Source organism: Falco biarmicus, chromosome 3 (assembly GCF_023638135.1).
Source record: "Falco biarmicus isolate bFalBia1 chromosome 3, bFalBia1.pri, whole genome shotgun sequence".
NCBI classification, from domain to species: domain Eukaryota; kingdom Metazoa; phylum Chordata; class Aves; order Falconiformes; family Falconidae; genus Falco; species Falco biarmicus.
Genome location: NC_079290.1, coordinates 46,302,358 through 46,325,960, shown reverse-complemented (window position 1 = coordinate 46,325,960; position 23,603 = coordinate 46,302,358). Strand labels below are relative to the sequence as shown.

Sequence of the window (23,603 nt, the reverse complement as noted above, 5' to 3'; positions counted from 1 at the left end):
AAATGGCCCTTGTGCACTAAGCTATAGCATACAACCCAAAAATGCAAATGTCTTCATATGGTAAAATGAGAGTGGAAGTACACTAGCACCTCCTTTAATCTAACAAGTTGCAATATTCTCACAGTAAGACCATCTGAGTGTGATCCATTTCATGCATAACTTCCCCCTAAATTCAGTAAGGAACTCCCTATCATCTAGTTCACAATAACATTTCCTTTTTTGTCATTCAAATCCTGTTTTCTCAAACAACATTTTTCTAGTTTCTTCAGTTTGAAAAACATACGTGATTCTTGTACAAACCCTTTCCAGCTACACTCTAATATGTCAGGTTATCAAAATTTTGTTGCAAAGACTTGGACATACATATACTGCCCTTAGGTCATTGCTGTACTGAGTTTCAGTACCTTTATTTATTCTATGGTCAATCTTCAGGAATAAACAAGAATTCTATGCATTTCAGAAAAAGCTGGCTCAGGTCATGGGAACAAAGAAGATTTCATTTTGGCATGAAGACATGAAGTTATTCTTCTTTCTCAATAGCTGCATTATGTTCTACTTTCTGATTCATTTGTATTTACTATTTTAATAGTAAAAGGAGTTCCAATTCAGAAAACATAACTTGGAAACATAATTCTATTTAAATTCCAGAATAAGCATTAGCCTCCAAAACATAAAAGACAGAAGCTTTATGATAATTGAATCCTTTTCAGCAAGTAGAATTCATCAATAAAATATTCCTCTAATGATGTTATTGTTTCTTTATTTAACTATTTTTGAATTTCTGAAGCTTCTTCCATGCCAAATTCCAAATGCTACATTAATCATTTGTATTTTTAGAGTCCAATTTTCCTAGCAGATACATAGGTTTCCTAACAGTTACTGATGCTCTGGATCTGAAAAATTAGGGCTTTAAAATACAGACTATCTAGTCAGTTAAGATGTCTTGTAATCATTACTTTGTACTATTAGATCCCTAATGGAATAAAGAATGAGTTTAAATTTATTCTAGAAAATAGGATTGCCAATTTTTTTAAAATAAGGACTATCTTTTATCCTTTTTGTACAGTGCTAGATTAGAAAGGGCCTGGGCCTGGAGTTTTAACAATGTGCTTAATAGATGATAATGAATAGGCAAAATGAGTCAAAGAGCAACAAAGATATGCTAACCCAAACTCTTGGAATAATTGGCTTAAAAATCTAGTTGCAGCCATTTTTTCAAGGATGTGTCATTTGGATTCCATAACACATCATTCTGCTGTGTTCCAACTTAAATTAAGGACAACAGAGATAAAGAAAATAAATTTTGTTCTGCTGTTCTAGGGTAGGACTTACTCAATTATTGCTTTCAACCACAAATACAAAATCCAAGTATAGCTGGAAATTTAGGGTTTTATGCACTTTTCTTAAACAGAACTCTATGGAAAGACTTCATTTTTCTGCTGGTACCACTAACATGACAAGCTCAAAGGAAATGTGTGTTTTATAGTCTTTTAGCTTTATACCCATTACATGGTCTTGGGACTTTTATTCATGAAGTCAAGTTTTGTGTTGTAAGCAGAGCAAACACTATGGAAGGAAAAACTGCAACAGCCACAAATTAAGGGTCATTATGAAAAATGGTTGAGGAAACCAAGCACAAGTTTGCCTAAATAAATAATTTTTGCTTGGTTTCATCACTAGAGAGATGTAAGATTCACTAGAGAGACAGGGTCCTGAGAAGTCCAGGCCTTTCATCATTTCAGAAAAATTTGGATCCACAATCCCACGGATAAGCAAGATGGGTCCAAGATACAGATGTAACTACGTGGAGCACTCCTGAGATATATGTTTGGAGGTCCAGATTTCAACCCAGGGAGTGATTCAGGGCAAAGACCTTTCTTTGCAGTAGGAATCAATTTAGGCCAGATGCCACAGTCTATAATTTCTCAGCTTTGGCCAGAGGTCCTGGCAAAGCACAGTGGGGACAGCAGGCTGCTTCCTACACGTTTGGGCAGTCTGTTGAGCAGTGGCTGTTCCTGGTGTGGCTCAGCACTGTCCCTCCTGCTGGCTGGCAGGTACACGGGACAACAAGGAATGGCATCAAACCCTCTTGCATGTGAATTTAACCACAAGCATAGTCCCTATTTTTTCTGAGTCAAAAGTGAACACCCATTATCATGGTCCCAAAAAGTAAAGTTTGACTATGACAAAACTGTGGTACTGGGAGGTCTAAACAGCCTGTCAGATCTGGGACGTAACTTCAGCCTTTGCTGGACATACTAAAAAGGGGAGAAGAAAGAAAGAACACAACAAAATAAACCCAATGTGCTAAACCAAGTGACTTCTCTGATCCCTGCGTTTAGAAAGTTACCTTTCCTCCAGCTAAACCTTCCAAATGTTGACCTTATTCAATGGTGGATACTAGATGAATAAGAATTTTTTTTTTAGCTAGTTAGTCAATGAGTACCAAATCTTGAATCTTATTACACTGATATCTTTAACAGGGATCAAGATGTACCACCTACGCCATCCAGTTATTAGCAAAGTAAAATTTTTAAGCCTAAATGGTTTTACCTACCAAAAAATCACATTAAAATTTTCCTTTTAATTCTTAGCCTTATTAAGTATAATTTTGTAATAATAATATACTCAGTGTGAATGAATGAGATGTGCTTTTGTCCCAGTACTTTTCTTCTTTCTGTGCTGGCATCATCTCCCACCCAGGTCTCCTGCAGCCAGTATAACTCTCACTCAGCATATCCTTTCCCTCCATATCTGTTTATTTCTTAAAGTTCTCATTTATTTATCTACCCAATCCATCCTGTTCACAGTTAGTAAAAATGCAACCAATAACAATAGAAAAGCAATGGTATCCAATAGCAAGGATGAATGGTATTTGCCAACCATCACCACATGAAAATGATGAGTTTCCAGAGTTGCCCACTTTTACATAACATCTGACTGACTTGGAGGGGTTTCTGCAAAGGTTCAGATCCAGCTCTGCTGGCCTCATTGCAGAACCAAGGCCTTTCCATGGGAGATGGAAGTAACTATGGGATGTGTTTTCCAGAGCCCACATGTATGCTGGAGGATACCCCAGAACAATGTCGATTTTCCAGGGTTCGTGCTAGGTCTCTCTGAGTCAACACATCTCTTAACTCTTTTCAGAAAAGCCAGGTGGGTTAGGGAGAAGATGTGAGTCCAGCTCCCCTTCTGGCATTGTGGGGCAGAGAAACATCTGCAACTGGGAGCTTGGATATATGTCACGTCCCACTGCACAGATACAATTTTTGGCAGCAAGGTCCTCTTACACACATTGTCATAGACAGGGCAATACCATCATAAAGTCTTGGGCCCACCAATTTTGGCATAAAACAATCCAAAATAGAATCCTAAAGCTTGTGCCACACTGCAAAACTAAAAAAAAACCCACCACTTTTAGTGGTTTAATACAGAAGAAATGAAACGATACTCTCCTTATCTCAGTCTCTTTAATTCAGATGCCTGAGATGGCACATATTCAGTTTTCATCCTGGCAAACAAAAGAAGCTGCCTACAGTGTTTAAGATGACCCTGATAACACTTTCCTGAAACAAAGCCTCTGAGCTACAGCACAATTTGTACCTGTTTTTGTTCTTCTCCTAAGCCGTCCCACATTGAAGCTACAATTTTAGAGACTTCACCAAAAGTAGCATTGGGGTTTTGGCCCTTGATGGCTGCTTGAGTGTCTCGAAAGAATAATGCATAGGCAGACACAGGCTTCTGTGGCTCATTTGGGTCCTTCTTCTTCTTCTTTTTGGGAGTTTTGGGTTTCTTTCCCATATCTGAAGCAGGTCTCTTCTCTCCACCATTGACCTGTAACATAAAATTAGAAAAGTACTATTAAAAAAGCCAATTTAATTCAGTCCATCCATTGTTACAGCTTCTGTGATACAAAGATTTTGGAATTTGTAAGCAAAAATGGAATTTTAGTTGCCATCTTTGATAATTCAAATGTTGACACCATCTGCCTTAGTCACATGTATAAAATTCATTATTTCAGATTATGTAACTTTTTCCCTCAAAGTGCTTTATATTTTCCTTTCATGTAATTGCTATAATCTCATTTATAGTTCATCTGTTCATCTTTACACCTTCTCTAAGTTTCATTGCTAACGGCTATAACATGCATATGACTAAATTCAAATGAAATTAGTTTTATTATAGCCTGACCACCAGTTCAACCACATGAACCACCTGCAGACAGCAGGAACACTGCAACTGGCGGTACACCTTCCAGGGAATTTGAAGAGAATCTGACTGTAAATAAAATTATTAAAGTTATAGACATTCCCCTACACAGTTTCTAATTAAAATCTGAAGAACCAAAGCTTTCTCAATGCAGACAGTTTAGACCCCTTTCGAGGATCAGTTCTGATCCATCTGGATTTAGTTGCATAGTTTTTTCCTCTGCTCATGTGAAAGCAAATGGTTTGAGGAAAGGAGTGAAAAAGGAATGGTATATGAAGGAAAGTGCATGTGCATTATTTGTGCATCACCTGAAAAAAACCTGCACATGATCATTTATGCAAATTTGTTAAATGCAACTTCGCTTTTCCACTGAATAGCTCAGAGACCCTGATCACCAAAGCATCCTACCTTCCTAGGTGACTTACAAGCACATAAAGGAACACTGTCCTGATTCTTCAACAGATTGGAGCTCCACAGCAAAGCAGCTTCTCTTGATATGATCATTTAATTCTCTATACCTGTAGTAATGTGTGACTACGAGAGGATTCAAAGGCTTTTTTCTCTTGTTGACATGGCCAGAGTAATACACATCATAAGCATTTTGAAGTATGAGAAGTTCAATAGCATGAAAAGTATGCTCTAGGCTAAGGATCTAGTAGGCATGACTTTTATCACATCCTTGTATTATTATTTTTTAATAATGCATATCAAGTGACACAGAACACTGATGTTCAAATCAGTGCAACTGCATGAGGAAAATGGCTGGAAATTCTCATTTTGAGCAAAAATCTGTTTTTTTTTCAATACACACCACTTTGTGGTGTCCGGCAGGGCCCAGGTGACTACAATGAACAACCTGGATCTCTGTGGCTTACTAAGCACAGCAGTAAAGTGATGACCCCAATTTGAAAACAAAGTTGGTTGTTTCTTTACCATTATGTTACCATAGATGCATCTTTAATACAAGGTTAATGGACATGGAGCCTATTGGCAGCATTTGGAAAATATGGAAAAACAGAAGCAGTGTGCTCCCATTACAAAGTTATCCAACTTTTAGTCTCTTGCTATTATTTCATTCTACAGGGTACACAAAACTACCAGTTAAATGGTAATTAACTAGGCTTCCTAGTTAATTTGGCAATACCAGTCTAAATTCTAGACAGTTCTGTGCAAAGTCCATGAACAAGGAGGCTTGACAACAATGTGGACTATAGTTAAAATTTTGCCTCTATTATTTACTGAAGTTTTCCTCTTTTCAGAGTGACAAATGAGATTTAAAAGTTCTCTGCATATTAGGATACTAGATTACTTAACCTACCCTTAAACCAGGTGATATGCTGCAGAAACTTGTTTAAGAAGTCTTCTGGTAAGCTGTTCTGAGAACAGCTCTAAAATCTTATTCTCCAACCTGAATGATCAAGAGACTTCAAAAGCCTACTGTTAAAAAAGAGTACTCACAGGGGAAATTCTGTTTGTCTTATATGAAAATAAAAAGAATACCCGAATTCCAGTACTAATAACCTTGCAAATGGGTGAGATGATGGCCTACCTTATGCTCCCATCAGTCTATCAGCTTCATAGACTCCACTTCTAACCACCAAAGCAAAGACAGATGGGAAATAAAATAAAAACCATATATATTCTGCTAGGCATAGACTTGTGCCTCAAAATCCCTGGAGGTGTAGTTAGCTCATGGTAATCCACCTCCTGTCATGGCTTATTGCTTAATTATCGTGATGTATTTAACTTATTTATCACAAGAAAGCAATAATCTTTCACTTTAAAAAAGTGTACATTAACCATGTTGCACACATAATAGATCACAAGAATATCTAGTGTAGGATTTAAAACTATCAAGTAAGGCACATCGTTGATATCTAAATGCCCCTTGAGAAGCTGGAAAATGTCTATAAGCATATTTTAAATAAACTGCAATAGTACCAAAGCCTTTAATGGAGCTAGGAGAGCTGTTTTATGCACACTATCTTGCAGTAATCGCTGTAGTTTAAAATAGATTTTAATCAAGCACCATCTGCATAATAGGCTGAACAGACAACATAGAATTCTACTTATAACTCTTATCATATAAAGTAAATATTGTAAAACCTCTACCACATAAAGAGAATATGCTGCAGCAATTCCTTAGTAATTGTGTTTCCGTTAGTTAATTGTTGCTACTTGCAGTCCTCTCACTATCATCCCTCTAAAATGCATTATTTGAAATTCTCTCATAAGTGAAATTCAAATGAGTATGTAAGAAAACCCTGTTATCCATCTATGAAGAAATACATATTTGCAAACCAGTAATGCTTCCAGCAGCTCACTATTATGCTTGGCAATAACCGAATACATGTTTAAGGATCCAACAGTATGAATTATGGCAAGAATTATGTAAATGTAATATTCCAGTGTTGAGATGGTCAGAATAAAGTATGTGGTAAGTGGCCACTTTGTTTAGAATGTTTTTATAGTTACTTAAAACTATTGATCTTGAAGTTTTCTCTTTTTTCTTCTTCTAACCATAGTTCCACATATTTGATTAAAAGAATAAAGGAGACTTAGGGATGTACACCACTTGCAGAAAAAATATCTTTGATCTGAGACTACATTTCATACTTCCACAGACCTAGCAGCTTTCTGACTGTATATACTGTATATTATGCTAATGTTGTCACTGATCTTATGGTCGAGCAACCTCAGCTGTCTTGCTTTTAGAGCAACAGTGTGTAAGGCAACTGAGCCCTCTATAAAGCAGCACCTTTCTTTTTTTTGTACAAGGGAATATATGACTTTTAAAGTCCAAAAGGCCTATATGAAAGAGCCTTTATGTGAATGAGTATTGCCAAAAAATATTTAGTAGCTGCTGCCATTAGTTCTGTGTATGTTGGACAAGGCTTACAACAATTTGAATATTTACCATACGATGAACATCCAAGAAGCTCAGTGCATGAACAATTACATCAGTTTGTAAAGTTTCCTTATGACTGGCATTTGGAAAATGTACATTAAGCTGAAATGGTAATTTCCTCCATGCATGAAAATCAGTCATTCACTAGGGATACAATTATATTTCTAGTCCAAATGTATGTAACGTACACATTTGTTCATACCTTTCTATAAATTCATCAAAGTCATCCTCTTTCTATAAATTCATGCAAACATGAACAGGACACTGAGATTTTTGTATTTTTTTCTCTAGATAGAAATAGGTATAGTTGTTAGGGACTTCTCTATCAAATCTGCTGTCAAAGGCTTCTTTCACACATAAGGCTGGGTGTTCAGCTGGCATAAACTAAGGGAGATCATCTGACACTGAGGTGATTTTCCCTTTCAAAATGTACTTTGTCTTTTCGATCAATGTTGGTACACGGGCAAACATCTTCTCCTGCTGGTTCAATAGGGAGAATGTCACTGTTGCTGTTAATAACATGGCGAATTCAAAGGGAGCTGTTTTTCACACAGTCCTTACGGCAGGAACATAGAATCATAGAATAGTTTGGGTTGGAAGGGACCTTAAAGAACATCTCAGTGACTTCATGAAGCTGCTCAAACGTGTGAGCTCCAGCAGCTACTACATGACTGCAACATGTTAATTCTACTGAAGGACTAACTAGTGAGCTCTGGCCCTAATCTATTAAGTAATACCACACATCTACATAAAAGTTTATAAAACAAAGAGAAAACTGCAAATTTAGCAAAGTTACATTCAGGTAAAAGACAGAGGTTCCCACAAGAGATGGAACGGCTGCTCTATCTCTTCCTGGCCCCGTCCAGTACCTTCTTTCACTGGGAAGAACATTTCTGGAGTGAGAAGGACCCTCACAGGCCCCTCTGAGAGAATGTAATACTGTTGTGCCTGGGGAGAAAGACTGCACTGAAAGCTGGTTTATTCTAAATATTTGCATCCATGCATTGGCAGCTTCCAGGAAGAGCAACATGACAGAAAGATACACAGCAGAGGAGTTTCACTAAGTTCTTATGCTGATTATTCAAACCCTGTTGTCTTCTATGGAGGGAACTACAGCAGAACCGCTGCGTTGGATCAGGCATGCCAGCCCACTCATGGTCTCTGATGGTGGCCAACTTCAGGCATTTTCATGAAGACCCAAGACATCCCATAGAAGACAGGTATGGCACAATATGCCCCCACCAAGCTTACAGTTTAAACCCTACTAGCTGAAGACAAATTTAAGCACTCTGTCATTATTAATGAAATTTAATAGTCTTTACAACTTTTCTCTTAGCAGAGAAATGATTATTATTGAATTTTCAGGCAATGTATCAATTTCAGCACACCAAATTTAATTTTGTGTTGTGTCTTGTGCCTTTTTTCATTTTTTTCTGCTTAGATGGATCATGAGAGAATTTTAAAGAGAGGTTTCTAAAATAACATGGCCTGTTAAAAAGTTGAACACTATGTAAACTGGCTTACACAAAAAAAGGGCTAGGCTTTACTTGGTCTGCAGTGCTTAGTATTTCTTTATTGAAAACATTAGCTTCAGATGAGTACTGTCTGCACAAAACCACATCTGTAGGTTTTTTCTAGCACAAAGTGTTGCAGTGAAAAAGTACAAGAAAAATGTAGGCTAAATAACTGAAATATTGGTTAGAAGCAGAAAAGACACCTTAATTATTTGAGTGGATGTTTTCTCCAGAAGTTTAGAGCATCTTGCACACTCCCACCAATATATGTAAAAATATTAGCAAAGCAACAGGAGTAGGAAATAAATTATTCTGAAAAAGTAAAAGCTGCCTGGAATTATTTTTACATAGCTGTATTCTAAAGTCTCCCTCAGTAAGAAAGTGCTCATTTAAAATGTATGAATTATTCAGTAATTTTTAAAACCTAAAGTTTGTGAAATCACAGGAAAGTCCTGAAATAAAACTTTTGAATCAGAATTTATTCAAAATGTAGTAGAACATATGTCTCCAATTACATGATTATTTTATAGCTTGAGGCATGAAAAACAATATAATATGAAAACAAATCAGACTTACATTTCTTGACTGGATTATACTTCCTCAGTGACTCACTATATGTTTTCTTCACATTTCTTGTAAGTCTGCAACTTTCCCCCACAAAATATGGCCATTGTACACACTACACTACAGGACTGCTCTAACACGACAGCTATTTTGCAGTGACCTTAACACAGAGCTAGAGGTTCTCAATTTCAATATGCTCTATTCCTGGTTTATGGGATGACTTTGTGCTAAGTTCCAGGTTTTTTTGTGTCTCAGCTTTTGCGTTTGCAAAATTAAAATAATATACTTGTGTATTTTTTGGGTGGTTTTCAGGATTTTATGAGGTTTGGGAGGTTTTTGCATGCCAAACCTGCTATATAAATTGACATTTATCTTTTAAAGTAATTTATTATGTAAATGCATTATCACTTCATGCCTGTACCAACACTAAAAGGAAACTTAAATATGTCATGATGGAGTGTCGGCACCTCTCAAAGTATATATGCATAATGGGTCTTCAAGGTTTTCAAGGTAAGGCTTTTAAAGTTCGTAGAGGATCTTTCTGTTCTGATTGCTATGGTGTTCTATTTACTCATCCTGTGACCAAGTAGCAAAGACTAGCATATTGTACAGACTGTTCATACTTTTTATAGCAGTAACTTGATCTTTAACTGGGAACAAACATCCCTTCTATGCAAGTGAGAATACTCAACCTTTATATTAAAGACCTAAAGGAATGGCTATCCTTTGAGTGTTTTACAGAATTCCAGTTTGCTCTCATGAAGAGGAATGATGTCCTTTACTCAAGCTATGTGAAGAAATGACTGGAAATTATAAGTTCTGTATTCATAACCCTTTATTCACTTCAGTCAACCATGCATAATGTATAAAGTATCACCTTAATAATTGTGGCCATACGATTCATTTAGCAGGTCCTAAAATATCCACCATTTACATAGTAATCCTAGCATCTAAGCCTACCTTAGAGCTATCTTCTCCTTCATCTTCATGGACTGAACTGGATGGTGAAGGGGTTGCAGATTTGCTTCCAGGTGGAGAGGGCGAGTTGTGAGGAACACTGTTTCCACCCATATTCAAACCAAGCTGTGCACTGAGCTGGGACTGGTTAATAGTAGTCAGCTGCCCATGCTGCATCATTCCTGGCTGCCTAATATCTGCAGGTTGAACCCTTGGCCTCATGGTTGCCATCTGAGGATGGGAACTATACTGGGCTCCTTCTGTATTCCGTAAATCTTGCATCTACAAGAGGAAAAAAACTGTATTAAGCATATCACTAATAAAGAGTTCTGTTCCTTAGACCTCGATTGGCCTGGTTTGCTATATAAGGCTTAAAAGAAATGGCAAATACTTCAATAAACATGTAAATACTGGAAATAAACAGAGTAAGGATATGATTGACATTTGCATAACACTGATGGTTATAAACTATTCGGGCTTTAGCCTCAGCCCATGGGAATAGCAAAAAGCAATGAAAGCTTGTTTCTTTACAGGGGGAACAAAAGGGCACTGCTTTTTGTAACTGCATGTAGAGTATTTCAGAAATGCTAACAAACAGGGACAGGTTTGCACTCTGAAGTTCAGAAATTGATCAAAACATGAATATCCTAAAAATTCAAAACAATTTCCAGATCCTACTTTTCTTCTTAGGATTTTTTTGTGTGTAAGCTTTGAATTTGGGAGCTGCAGTTTTCAGAACTTGAACATCTACTATTAGGTCCAAATCTATTTTGCCTGGTGCTGCCCAACGAGATACTGGAATTTTCAGGATTCAAACGAATGAGAAGAAGGATGCATTGATAGACTGATTAAATGATTTCTGAGTTGATTTGCTGCTAGGACATATATGAACGGAAAGCTTGGAAATCGTGGGATTGACAAATGAATCCATTGTGCTATGTGGGTCACCGCTTCTTAGCATTAACAAGACATACTATTTTAATGCAAGCAACAAATTCAGTCTCTGCAAGGATAAGAATTAAAAGCACTGGAGGATGAAACTCCTTTCTTGTCCAGAGGTCAAATGCACCATACACACACTACAGCAGATTGCCTTTAACATCTTTTCAGTATACTCACACAGAAACATGACAAATAGCAGAGAGTATTAGGGAGAAGCTCAGATTTAAGCTAAGGTGTTCTGTGGGTGATTTAAAATTGAAGTGTCAATTCAGAGCTGAAATGAAATAGATATAGTTGTCTCTCTGTGCATCAGACAAACATGCCGTACGTATCGAGGGGAATCTGACAGGAAGTACCATTGTGTAAGTTCCATTATGAAAAGGACATGCGTTAATGGTTCAATATATTAACATAACCACATTTATTCTACTGACAGTCTTTGTTAGACATGTCATCTGAATTGTCTAAAGATCACTCAGATTTTTTTTACAAAGTTTTTATAGCTTGTGACTTCTATAACCTCTCTCTCTCTCATACACACACTCCTATACATCACAGCAATCTGTAAGATACCTTTCAACGGGTAACACACAGAAAAAGAAAAGATAAACCTGTAACTTCACCTTTTCTCTTACTATTGATAGCATAAAAATATATCAATTTTAGGGACATAGTTTATGAGCTTGGGGATTGATTTTTGTAAAGCTGACTGGCTGGCAGTAAATCAAACTAATAATACCATTAGTTATGGCATACTTACCACTTTACATGTATGTGTGTCTCTGAAAAGCATTTGAAATGGATTCTGACAATGTGACATCACAATTATACCTGTATTTATATTGCTTTAGAAATTAATAGCTTTTGGTAAAAAAGGGTTGTCGATACAAACATGTTCAAGTTCATTTATTGACTTCTAAAGCACCAGAGGAATAGAGACAGCACAGTGTATGAGATCAATCAAAGGCTGAAATTTGAATCCTGGCAAACATTTATATTTTTAAAGATTGCTACTGACTTCTTGTTCCCTTCCCTCCAGTATCATCTCCCCTCCTTGCCAAACATATTAGCCTTGAAAGCTATCATTATCTCTGCTTCTGGCAGACAACCCACATCAAAACAGTTGTGCCAGGGACACTGTAACTGCTGCTCAGCCGTTTTGCTCTGGATCCAGCTGTTGAGCTGGGCAGCAGCTGGGGAAGGGGGAGTGGGAGTGTGGGCTGTCCCGGGCCCTCTCAGCCAGTGCTGGGTGAGTGGGCAGTGGGTGGAAATTCACCCAGTCCCTTGCGTGCTGGGGAGAGGGAGGCAGAACCCTTCCAAAAGCCCTCCCTTCACCCCATCTGTGGCGCTTGAGCCTCAGCGTGGGTGTGTGTCCTCCCCACGGTGCCCACCACCCAGCAGGGGCCGAGCCCACGCTGCCCCACTTGCAAATGCCTTGTGCTTTCGTGGGGTAGCACCATGATGGGGCTGGAAATAAACTCCCTCATAAAAAGCTGAACAAGGAAGACCACTTTTTAATAAGAATATGCATCCTAATGATTTTATGAACTGTAGAAAGGAAACAAGCACAATTTGAAACTCCTGACAACTCTTATTTAGAATGAACTTGCAGAGTATCTTCCTCTGAAAGCAGGGCAAAGGTTATAATTTTAATTACTTTTCCACAAGTAAAATATAATACAGTTGCTATTATTCAAATTATCTCTCCTTTATTAAAAACTCTTTATATGAACTTCAAATATTATCAGATAGATACTACAGAACATTGTGTTTTTTGTCTTTAAAAAAATATATATTTTTAAACAGTCTGTGATTCACTTTTAGCCCTGTCACAGAACATTCTCTGTTTTCAGATAACATGACACCAGCTGGACAGTACGGGATGTATCCACATACACAACACATGTATGTGTCTGTGTGTATATATATATTTGCCAGACAACCCTTCACTAGTGAAATTCTGAGGACTGCAAAATGAGGTAGTGCAGTAGAAAAAACCCAGCATTTCCCTTTTCACATGAATTCAACTTGTCTTCTGAATTTTTAAATCAGATGAATACCAGGCTACTTTTACAAAACCAAGTGAGGTTTTGTAAAAGTTTACTTTGCTTACAGCAAGTAAGTTTGTTTAACAGTACATGTTGCCTTTTAGATACTAAGCTGGAAACCCTCACCTAAGGGACCTGCCTGCAGAGAACATACCAGTGCAAGTCCATTGCACAGAGCTATGGCCCTCACCAAGGAGGATCCACATCTGCAGACAAGGTTTCTGGCTCACCTCTCTGCCACGCACTGCAGAGCCTGTCTTCCCTCATCCTGTCCCTTCCTAGTGAAAAAAAGGGATTGTCTAAGAAAATGGAAACTGCTTATCCCTTGAATAAGAACAGGCAACTAACCATGTAACTATGAAAAGCTATGAGATTACACCATGGAAAACATGTGATGATGAACCTTCAGGTTCCTGAAGGATCAACAAACCAAGAACTGTTCCATCTTCCCTGTTGGGTTCAAGAACAGTCCCACTCATGAAAACCACATACTTGGGTCATTGCTGTCGTGTGACAGTACACTCCCGTTTCAAACACCGTCACTACCTGTCTCTGCAGGAGCAGTGGCACTATCAAGACACACTCTCTGTCAACATGCAGAGTATGACTAATTTCTTCTAAACTACTTCAAAATCAGAAGCTTCTTATTTCTTGTTCCTCCAGATGGAGTTTTACAAAACCCACCAATGTGTAGCTGTGCTGGAGCCATATTCACTATGCAGAAGCAATATTGCGAACACACTCCTGCTGAATGCAAAGCTGAATACAAATCCTGCTGGGTGGCAGAGCGCCAAATGGAAGAACAAAGTTAAAGAGTTTGAGTGTTACAAAGGATAGGGACAGTCTTAAACTGATGCCTTCAATGGTCTCTCTGATGAGGTAATAATGATAATATCTGGCACTTTAATATCAGTCTCCATCTGTCAGTTCCAGGATGTTTCACAACTTGGGTTATATTCAGCTTTAGAACATGATTGGTTTTATTTTGGTTTTACTAAAGGGGAAGCTATGATACATTTCTTTTCATGGCTATTTTTTTTTTCTGTTTGCATTTTGCTTATAAGCAGAAGCTGAGCATCCACCCATGTGTTTGACATAGTAAAAGCTACTAATTCTGAGGTGTATACCAATAACTGTTACGACACGTTTAGTGGAAAAACAGTACGGGGCTGTCTGGCTGAAAAAAAGCTCCTAATGCCCTGCTCAAAGCTTCTAAGGTAGTAAGAATAAAAAGCTAAAGTGCTTGAAACATCAGACCATCATTCTCCCCATCAGCTTAAAGCAAAACCAAAGCAAAGCATGCAATGCAGAATACAGTGATATCATCCCTGCACAGAAACATCTTACTGCAGGACAATGTGAATACAGTATCCTAATCACAGAAAATAGTGCTAGAAGGAACCTCAAAAGGTTATTTAGTCCAACATCTATCTCACAGCAGGATTAGCTATACCTAAATCATTCTGACAGATGTTTGTCTAACCTCTTCATAACCTCCCTAGGCAATTCTTGTGCTTAACTATCCTTACAGTGGAAAGGGCTTTTTTCTGTAATGTCTCACCTAAATCTCCTTTGTTGTAATTTAAACCTACTACTTTTTGCTTTGCTCCCAGTGGACATGCGGAATGTTTTTCTCCTTTACAGAAAAGTTGTACACACTAGAAGGGTATTATGAATTTCCTTTCAGTTTTTTCTTCTTTAGACCAAACAACTAAACCCAAAGATTGAAAGACTTTTTTCATATGCTGTGTTTTCTACACCTCTGATCATTCTTCCTCCTATCCTCTGGACTATGTCCAATAGTTCTTCATCTTTCTTGAAATATTGTGCCCCAAAGTTCACAAAATACAGATATTCTTATCTGACACAGCATTCAGATAGAACCCTTACTCTCTCACAGGATATAGTGTGTAGCCTAACCCCCCCCTAATTATCTGTCTTTTCGATACAAGCTGGTTAACACATGCAAGATGTAGAAAGAGCCACACTGCAGGACTCAACTAACATCCCAGAAGGTGGCATTAGGAAGGAAATAATTTTTGTCTGAGAAGCATTGGGCAGGTGGTTTCAAAAGGAGTGTGCTGTTAGCAAAATACATTATTTTTGTTATAATTAAGAACTGTGATGCAAGATCTCTCTGAAAAGCTGTAAAAGTCCAAATTGTCCCTCCCTATTTAAATTCATTTATAATAAATGTTATCATTACATCAAAGAACAAAGACAGGTTGCCTTAATAGATCGAAGTAAATACAACAGGTCTAAGTATATGCAAGAAACACTGGGGATTACACACCGGTGATGAAAACATTAAAACATAAGAAAAAATACACAGGTCTTACTCACTGAAGCAAGTGGAGAATACATATCTCACTACCCTGGGCAAACTCGTATCAAGGCACAGCAGGCATTATTTCTATTACCCCATCAGGTCTTACAAGGTTTTTTGCTTAGTTTTCTACTAGCTGAGAGTTCTTATGAACATTTCTGATGGACACTGTGGAAGGTTGACAGTTCTTTGCTCCTTGTCTAAGCAGTCAAGGTAAGTCAGAGAGCAATAGCTTTTCATACTGTAAGAAGCTATATTTGAATCAATTAATTAAAAAAAAATATTGGGAGAAAACCCCAGGGGATCTTAAGTGTTATCCATAAAGATAACCACAGTGTGCTTCCTTCTTCACTGGTGTCACCCAACGGAGTCACCATGTAGGCATTGCAGACATTCTTTGGTAGGCAGAAGGTGTTTCTGTTATTAGTCATATTCTCACTCATATTCCCAGGTCAACTTGTGTCACTACCTGTACCATGTTAAATTTGAATGTTTGTTAGTTCCCAAATTATGCCACATTAAAAGGTAGCACTAGCCTCAGTTGTGCCAACCTCCTGAAAAGGTTAGAAATTTTACTGTTTTAATTTAGGTGTTTTAATTGCCTTCCACCATAAGCCAATGCACATCTGCAAGATGTTTTAGAGTGACACAGAGATGCTCATTAAAAAGAGAGAAAAAAAAATGGAATTCCTACATAATCACTTGACTCTCCAAGTCAAGGTTTCAAAAGAGAAGAAAAGATAAAATTAAGTTGCCAGACAGGTTTGTGAGAGCTGGCACACAGAGAAGGAATTGTGTTTGTGAGACCACATCCACCACTTATGATCAAAATAAACACTTGTGAAACCAAAAAAACCCTCATAATTCTTTTAAATGATTGAAAATGCAAGCAATATTAATCACACAATCAATCACAGCTAGGTTTAAACATAAAAGTGTGTAAAAATACAGAAATGCCCATGCAGTTACTCAGTGCATGTTGGTGGTTAAGATCCTAGATTAATAGCAACGGAATCTAAAGCAAACCATGCAGTTTCATGTGTTGGTTTCCAACATGGTGATGCTATTCAGTGAGATAACCTAAAACTCAAGATAACTTGAATATCTGCATTTGTACACCAGAGAAAAGCCAAAAGTGACCCCAATATTTAGAAGGCTGAAATCTGACAAGAAGTTTGGATTCTCTGATTAGAGTGGATGAAACTGGTAACTGTCATGTATGTCCTGTTATGAACGAAGGCTGATCAAACCCCAAGACCCACGTGCTATCAGATGTTTGTTTCCATTCAGTTAAAGCAGAAATCATATCTGCAAGCACGTCTTCTCTTAGCACATATATAAGAGAATGAGTGCTAAAGAAAGATCTGTTATGAGAGTTAAGGTTACTCTAAAATGACCACAGAGAACCATTCAAAACACATTAAAAGGAATAACTCAAAGCACCACTGAGCAGAGGAAGGGATGTGTGTTTTCATCATCTCATTTTTATAATTCTCTTCTGTATCAGCTAACTGCATAATGAAAGACTAAGTTTTCAAGTGGGTGTTTGGGGAATATTTTAGTGTTGTACACAAGTGTATTTTATATACTACGCCCAGTGCGTTTTCAGGATAAAATGAAAGGATCATTCAAAATTTCTGTTGATTAGGAAAACAGTTTTAAAATTAAAAAGCAGAAACCTCATATGTAAAAAGAACCCCAAACTAAAAAAAACATCCCACCAACCTATTAAATTTACTACTCTAATCTTTTCAAAATCATTCTGTTAAAAATTAAACCACTTCAGGTTGTTTTATATAGTACTGGTTCTGTAAGTGATCTTCAGCTCTTTTAAAACAATTATATACTCAAAATTCAACTGCAAAATTTTATAGCATGATCATATAATGACAAGAATGCAGCAATATACAGTTTCTATATTTCTCGGTACACAGTTAATTTGGGGACTATTAACATTCTTTTCTACTTTATGTTTTAATATCCTTTGAGTCACACAGGGCCTAGGTCTCAAAACTAATCATAAAAAACTACCAACTGCTATTTACTCTAATATAATAACCCTTTATTTAAAACAACATCCAATAAATTTCATTATAAGAAGTTATTAAAAGGGTTAAAAACCTATTAAATGTCAAAGAATTTGCCTGACTCAAACTTCTAATAAAGAAACAGAATAGGCTTTCTTTCTGAATTATTTAAATCTTTACTGACTGTGCACTGAACCATGAAATTAGAAAAGTGTTATTAGAAGTGTTCTCTGGTTTTTATAAAAGTTGTAGCATAGAATATATCAAACCACAGTCTTTAACTAGACTAGTTAAAGAAATAGGTTTTTAATCCTGAATACATGGTTTTCACTGATATAAAGGGTCATAATTAAAAGTCTGGCCTGGAAGCTGAAGATAATAAAATTATTATTACAGGAGCATACATGTTCATTTGGTATATTCTGGATGCATGTTTCCATTTTAATTTGGACACATATCTTCAATTTTGTTTGATCTTGCAAAGTCCACTAATTTGGACCCTCTCAGCAAACAATTAAGCTTTTAATAGTGACTCATTTTAAAGAATTAATGGTGAATAAGTTGCGTTATCTTTTTCTCTTTTTTAAAGTGTCTAACGCTTAACAGCAGGTATAGGTTGACAGCAGACAAATGAAATCTAGGAGATACAAGTCAAATATTCTAGCACACATCTCCCAATAACAGTATTATCCCTTCACTGCTTTTTCGCAAATAACAACAGAACCATTTTCTATTTCACCAGTTATTTACATAAGGAAAACAATCATGCATTTCACATTTATTTTAGTGATGCTAAAGAATTCCTGAGTCAGCAGTATATTCACAGGTTCACTCAAACACACCTGAATCAATAGCTTTTCATCAAAAGAAACGAAGTCAGAAAGACACTCGAGAGAGACGATATTGTCTCCCCTTCTTTTAGACAATAAAAGTAGAAGAATCCAAGGAACATGAAGCGATTAAGTCTAGGAATACAAACTAGATCCTTGGAAATGCTGTGAGCAGTGTGAAGCTGTGCTTGCTGTAGGGCAGGAGGGAAAAGGGGATGCAGGCAGCTACTGTCATCTTTGCAGTGCTTTGCTCCTGTGACTGACCAACAACACAGTAGCCAGTGTGAGATTGCTGTACCTTTGCTGGCTTCTGCTCTATTCTATTCTATCCTGTTCTATTCTGTTCTGTTGCATTCTTTACTGTGATGTTCACCACAACAGTATCAAACCAACCTCCTGCAGTGAGCTGGGCACGACTATTAGCTGTCACATGATGCTCCCTCTACCCACTTTAACAGACAAAGGTACCCAGACCACACCATCCATCTCTCCCTACCACAAAGTAAAGGAAGTTGTATTGGATACATTTATATTATTTAATTGTTATTTATCAATAACTTTTATTAATATAAAGCAGTCTGGAAAGTCTTTCTTGAATCAGTGTCACCCTCCAGCAGATGATTTGTAAATTTTCCAACAGATTTGCCAAGAGAGGATCTGGCCACATGAGAGCAGAGAGGGCTAAGTACAGTGCAGGGACAGCAAAGTTGTTATAGTTGTGTATCTCTCAGTGATGTCAGTGTATCTGCCACTGAATTTTGTCAGACATATTTTAAATATTTTATATGGTAGTGTTAATATTTAGAAGATTGGGTGACTAAGCTTTTAAATAAATAAATTTCTGATGAGATATTCATATTCATCACATTCAAAAGAAAGTGCAGCTTGCATAGTATTTAAAAAATGTTTAATTTGAAATTGGAAATATTAGAATTAGACTGAGATATTTAAATAAAGGTATTTAAGGATGTTTACACTTAGTAAAGAAAAACATGTGACTTAACTACAGTATTTATCATGTTAAGACTTGAATCCAGGCAAATTATTTGGGTATGCCAATATTTGTATGGTTAGGGCAGCACAAATGCAGTCATTTACTAAACTTGATCGGTGTGAAAGTCTTTGAGGAAGATGTTGAGAGCTTGAATGACCAAGTAACCCTTTGAATTCTAGTCCACTCAGGCTCTTATATTGTTTTAACAAGCTTAGTTTCAGTAAGGGATGGCTGCCCAAGCAGAAGCTACTAGACCTACACTCATTAACGACAGATAAAACAGGGAAAAGTACTGAAAGGTGAAACAGAAGGTGTAAGAGCTATAACCACAGATCATTCACAGTGACTCCATGCTGTATATCATGTTAGTTCATGCTCTGCCTCAGTGTTCATCTCCTCTTCAAAAAGCTCAACCCTAGATTTGCAATGCTGCATTATTTCCATGCACATCAACAAATTCTGGAACTTGATGGTGAATTTTGGTCTGCCTTTCTCACCATACACACTATGTGAAGTTAAAGGACAATGAAAGGTCAGTTCTTTCTAGTTGGCAAGTTTGGTCAAAAAAAATCTATGAGTCAGTATCTTATATAAAGAAAAAAGGTTTTCAGATGTGACTCATCTGAAATGCATGTCTGGCTAATTTGTGTCCTTCTGTGCCACCTTTAGTTCCTCTTTATCTCAGTAACTGTTGCATTTGCCTACCCCAATGAAGGTTTTGCTGCTCATCGAGTCTAATATCTTACCTGAAAAGCCATGTTCCCCAGGTTCAATGACAGGAGATATGCCTAAGTGCAGGGGATGTCCATGTGGGTAAAAGACAGCAAATTCCTTCTGGTTAGGATATCACACTAAACCAACTGTGGCACATGAAAAGTTGGTGCAATACTGGAGTGTCTTTTGTCTCCTAACTGTACAGGAAAACTCTGTAGGATCCGAACTGCATCTTATTTCAGTCCCAAGAAATACCAATTCCCTCACAAAGCTGCACTCTTCTGCTGCATCAGCTAGAACGAGAGATATTTGAAACATTGATTTAATTTAATCTGAATATGCTACTTCACTGTAAAAGGCATTTGCAAGGGAGCAGAGGCTGTTTCCAGTGTTGTCCAGCTGTTTAGGCACTGCACAGAAATAAAGGGCAGAAGGACCTCAAATGAAAATCTCTGTCCCCCAGAAGGTACAGAAAGGACTAAAACCTGAGACCGCTACATGCTGTAATCGTCTCATTACCCTCATTAGGCTTATGAGGCTTCCTGCTGTTCCACACAAACCTTGTTTCTGTTCCAATGTGATAAAAAAGTTGGATCATTGAAACTCAGGTACTGCAGGCAGATCTAGTCTGCAATTGTCCTTATTCTCCTACTTGAGCACTGTGATGAGGAACATCCTAGAAATTATTCCTGAAGCTGTAGTGTCCTGTTTGGGGTTGTGTTTTACAAATGGTGTTGTGAGTAAAACAAAATCTTCTACAGAATTAATAGTAAACCTAGTCTGAACATGAGTAAGTTTAGGAATGACTGGATTAGGGATGCTCAACTGGCTCAGAGTCCTGAAGGCTTATTAATAAAACAACACCACCGTTTAAGCAAACTATTTTGCTAGCCATTTCAGTCTCAGGTGGAAACAGTGGTGCTTTGCTAGCTCTTGCATTCCCATAAATAACAGTTGTACTAAGCCAAACAAACCTTCCTGTAAGTCCCAGCCACCCTGGTACTAATATGCATAGAATTATGATTGTGCATTATCCCTTGATTAACACTGATGTGCGTTTTCTGAAAACTAAAGTCATCTGGGTTTTGGGTATGCATTTTGTGGATTTCTGGACTCTGCTTATTTTCCTTGACAAAGAAGAACATCTTTTTCCTGGCTGATAGCAGTAGCCCTGTCACGGTTTGACCCCAGAAGGCAATTAAGTACCACATTGCCACTCACCCACTCCCCACACTGCCCCGGTGGGATGGGGAAGAGAATCAGAAAAGGTAAAATCCACGGGTTGAGATAAGAACAGTTTAATAATTGAAATAAAGTAAAAGACACTGCTACTACTACTGATAATGAAAAGGGAGATAACAAAGAGAGAAAGAGGAATAAAACTCAAGAAAAAAGCAACACAATTGCTCACCACCTGCTGACTGATGCCCAGCCAGTCCCTGAGCCACAACAGGCTCCCTCCAGCCAACTCCCCCCAGTTTAGATACTGAGCATGACGTTCTGTGGTACGGAATATCCCTTTGGCTAGTTTGGGCCAGTTGTCCTGGTTATGCTCCCTCCCAGCTCCTTGTGCATCTGCCCACTGGCAGAGCATGGGAAACTGAAGAGTCCTTGATTTAGGGTAAGCACTACTTAGCAACAACCAAAACATCAGTGTGTTATCAACATCGTTCTCCTACTAAATCCAAAACACAGCGCTGTACCATGCTACTGGGAAGAAAATTAATTCTATCCCAGCTGAAATCAAGACAAGCCCCCCCAAAAATCCAGATCCCACAGGATTCTACTTTTTATTAAGTACAAAATCATAACAAAACCCATGATTTAGATTAATAAAAATGAGTTGGATGGTTTAAATTAAATTAGTGAAAGGATCTTTTACCAAATCTTCTTGTTGCTGTGTTGCAGCACCGTAAATTCTCAGCATGAGTAATGACACTAATGGAAGTTGAAACAAAAGGTCTGCAGAATGTTTAACTCAGATTGTTTTTCATACATTTGATCTTGTTATCAAGTGATAAACTTACTGGTATTTGTAAGTATATAGTCATAATTTTCCCTGCAATATAAACCTAATGCCATAGTCAAATATTGTGGATTTTGTAAATGTTAAGTACATGTGTTACTGCTAGGCAAGCCATTTTTTGTAAGTTATGAAAAATATGCTTGGCTCTCAGGGAAAAAGCGATTTAATGATATGCTAATAAGTCCATCATTCTTCTGTATTGTATTATTTACAATTTTGTCTCTAAAAGCTATTTAACATCTCTAGTGTAATTATCCATCTGCAGCTTGCCAAGTCCAATATTATAATTCTGAAACAAGAAAAGTCTCAATTATTTTATTTTCAACTATGCAGAAGATGAACAGATATCCAGCAGTCTCAAAAGATTAAGATTAGTAAATCTATTTTGCTTAGTGTCCCTTATATTAGCATGTGACAGAAGACCTTCCTGAGAACCTTCTTTTTAATTTAAGAATATATCTTTATTTTCCTGGTTTTGATATTTCTATATGTTGGATACCTACCTTAATAAAGCCTGATCAACTTTCCAAAACAATTTAAGAGAAAAAAGCAAACCCCCTAATTTCTTGAAAAGGAATACTTTGGGCAATCACAACTTGTGATTTCTTTTTAAACTCATTATTTAGTCTACTCCTTCTGATCATAAAGCCTCTTATTGTCCCATTCATCTTTAGAATAAAGCAGCGACGTCGGGTTGGCCAAGAAAATGTCCTTTTTCCTTTATCTTACAAACCTGTACTTTCAACATTGTCAAGCAGCAACCAGTAACTGGGGAAATGATTATTTATGACCATATATACAGTGATTTCACTCTATTCCTGCATGCCAGGGAAGCATACCGGAATCTGGGATAACAATGTGTTGTGATATAATACTTGCTTTGCATATGCTGACATAGATGGTAGCAAACCTCAAGGTACATCACCTGTTCTGTATAGAAACTACAGCAATACAGAAACATTTTATAATGAAATTTAGGGAGGAAACAATTGCCTTCTGCAAGGGAAAAGAAAAATGACTAAAGAAATTTACAGAACATGAGCTCAGGACATTAAAATAACCAACCATGAAATACAAGAACTTTCAAGCTTTGGAAAAGATGTCTTCATGGTGAAGAATGAGAAGGATACATAGTTAACACAGCAGATTAATGAAAGACCACAAAGTTGGGCTTTAGAGAGAATTTTTCAAGCTAGAGAAGGCTGTAACCACTGTGCATTCACAGTGATGCTGTCCAGAGAGAAGACAACCTTTCAAAGAAATGGCCCCGGTGTTTTCTCAGCATAGTCTCACAAGTCTTTTGGTGTTTAAGTGCTTTAGTCTGGATAAATAGTTGAATAATTTTAAAGAAAATCTGAAGTTCTCTAGGATTTTTTCCCCTTCCCTTTCTTCTTGGATGAGGGTCTAGCCATATTAATCTACTTCTAACTCCTACTTGGGACTATCTAACCTATTGTTATCTGGAGCGGAACATGATGATAAGTAGTAACATTCATACAGTACAAAACACAACTGCTTGCATTTTCCAGTTTTCAGGCAGCTGT

The 23,603-nt window shown here is 37.3% G+C and overlaps 1 protein-coding gene across 5 annotated transcripts in view; it reads right to left on the bottom strand.

The window, feature by feature from the left end:
* TOX (thymocyte selection associated high mobility group box) overlaps positions 1-23,603 on the bottom strand; it is a 224,796-nt gene that overhangs the window by 35,424 nt on the left and 165,769 nt on the right. For 4 of the 5 annotated variants that reach the window (XM_056331987.1, XM_056331986.1, XM_056331989.1 and 1 more), the window contains exons 4-5: positions 10,156-10,434; positions 3,604-3,834 (exon numbers count right to left, since the gene is read on the bottom strand). In XM_056331987.1, the coding sequence (XP_056187962.1) occupies positions 3,604-3,834; positions 10,156-10,434 (510 nt within the window). The remainder of the gene's footprint in view (positions 1-3,603; positions 3,835-10,155; positions 10,435-23,603) is intronic. The other variant, XM_056331990.1, reaches the window with a different exon arrangement.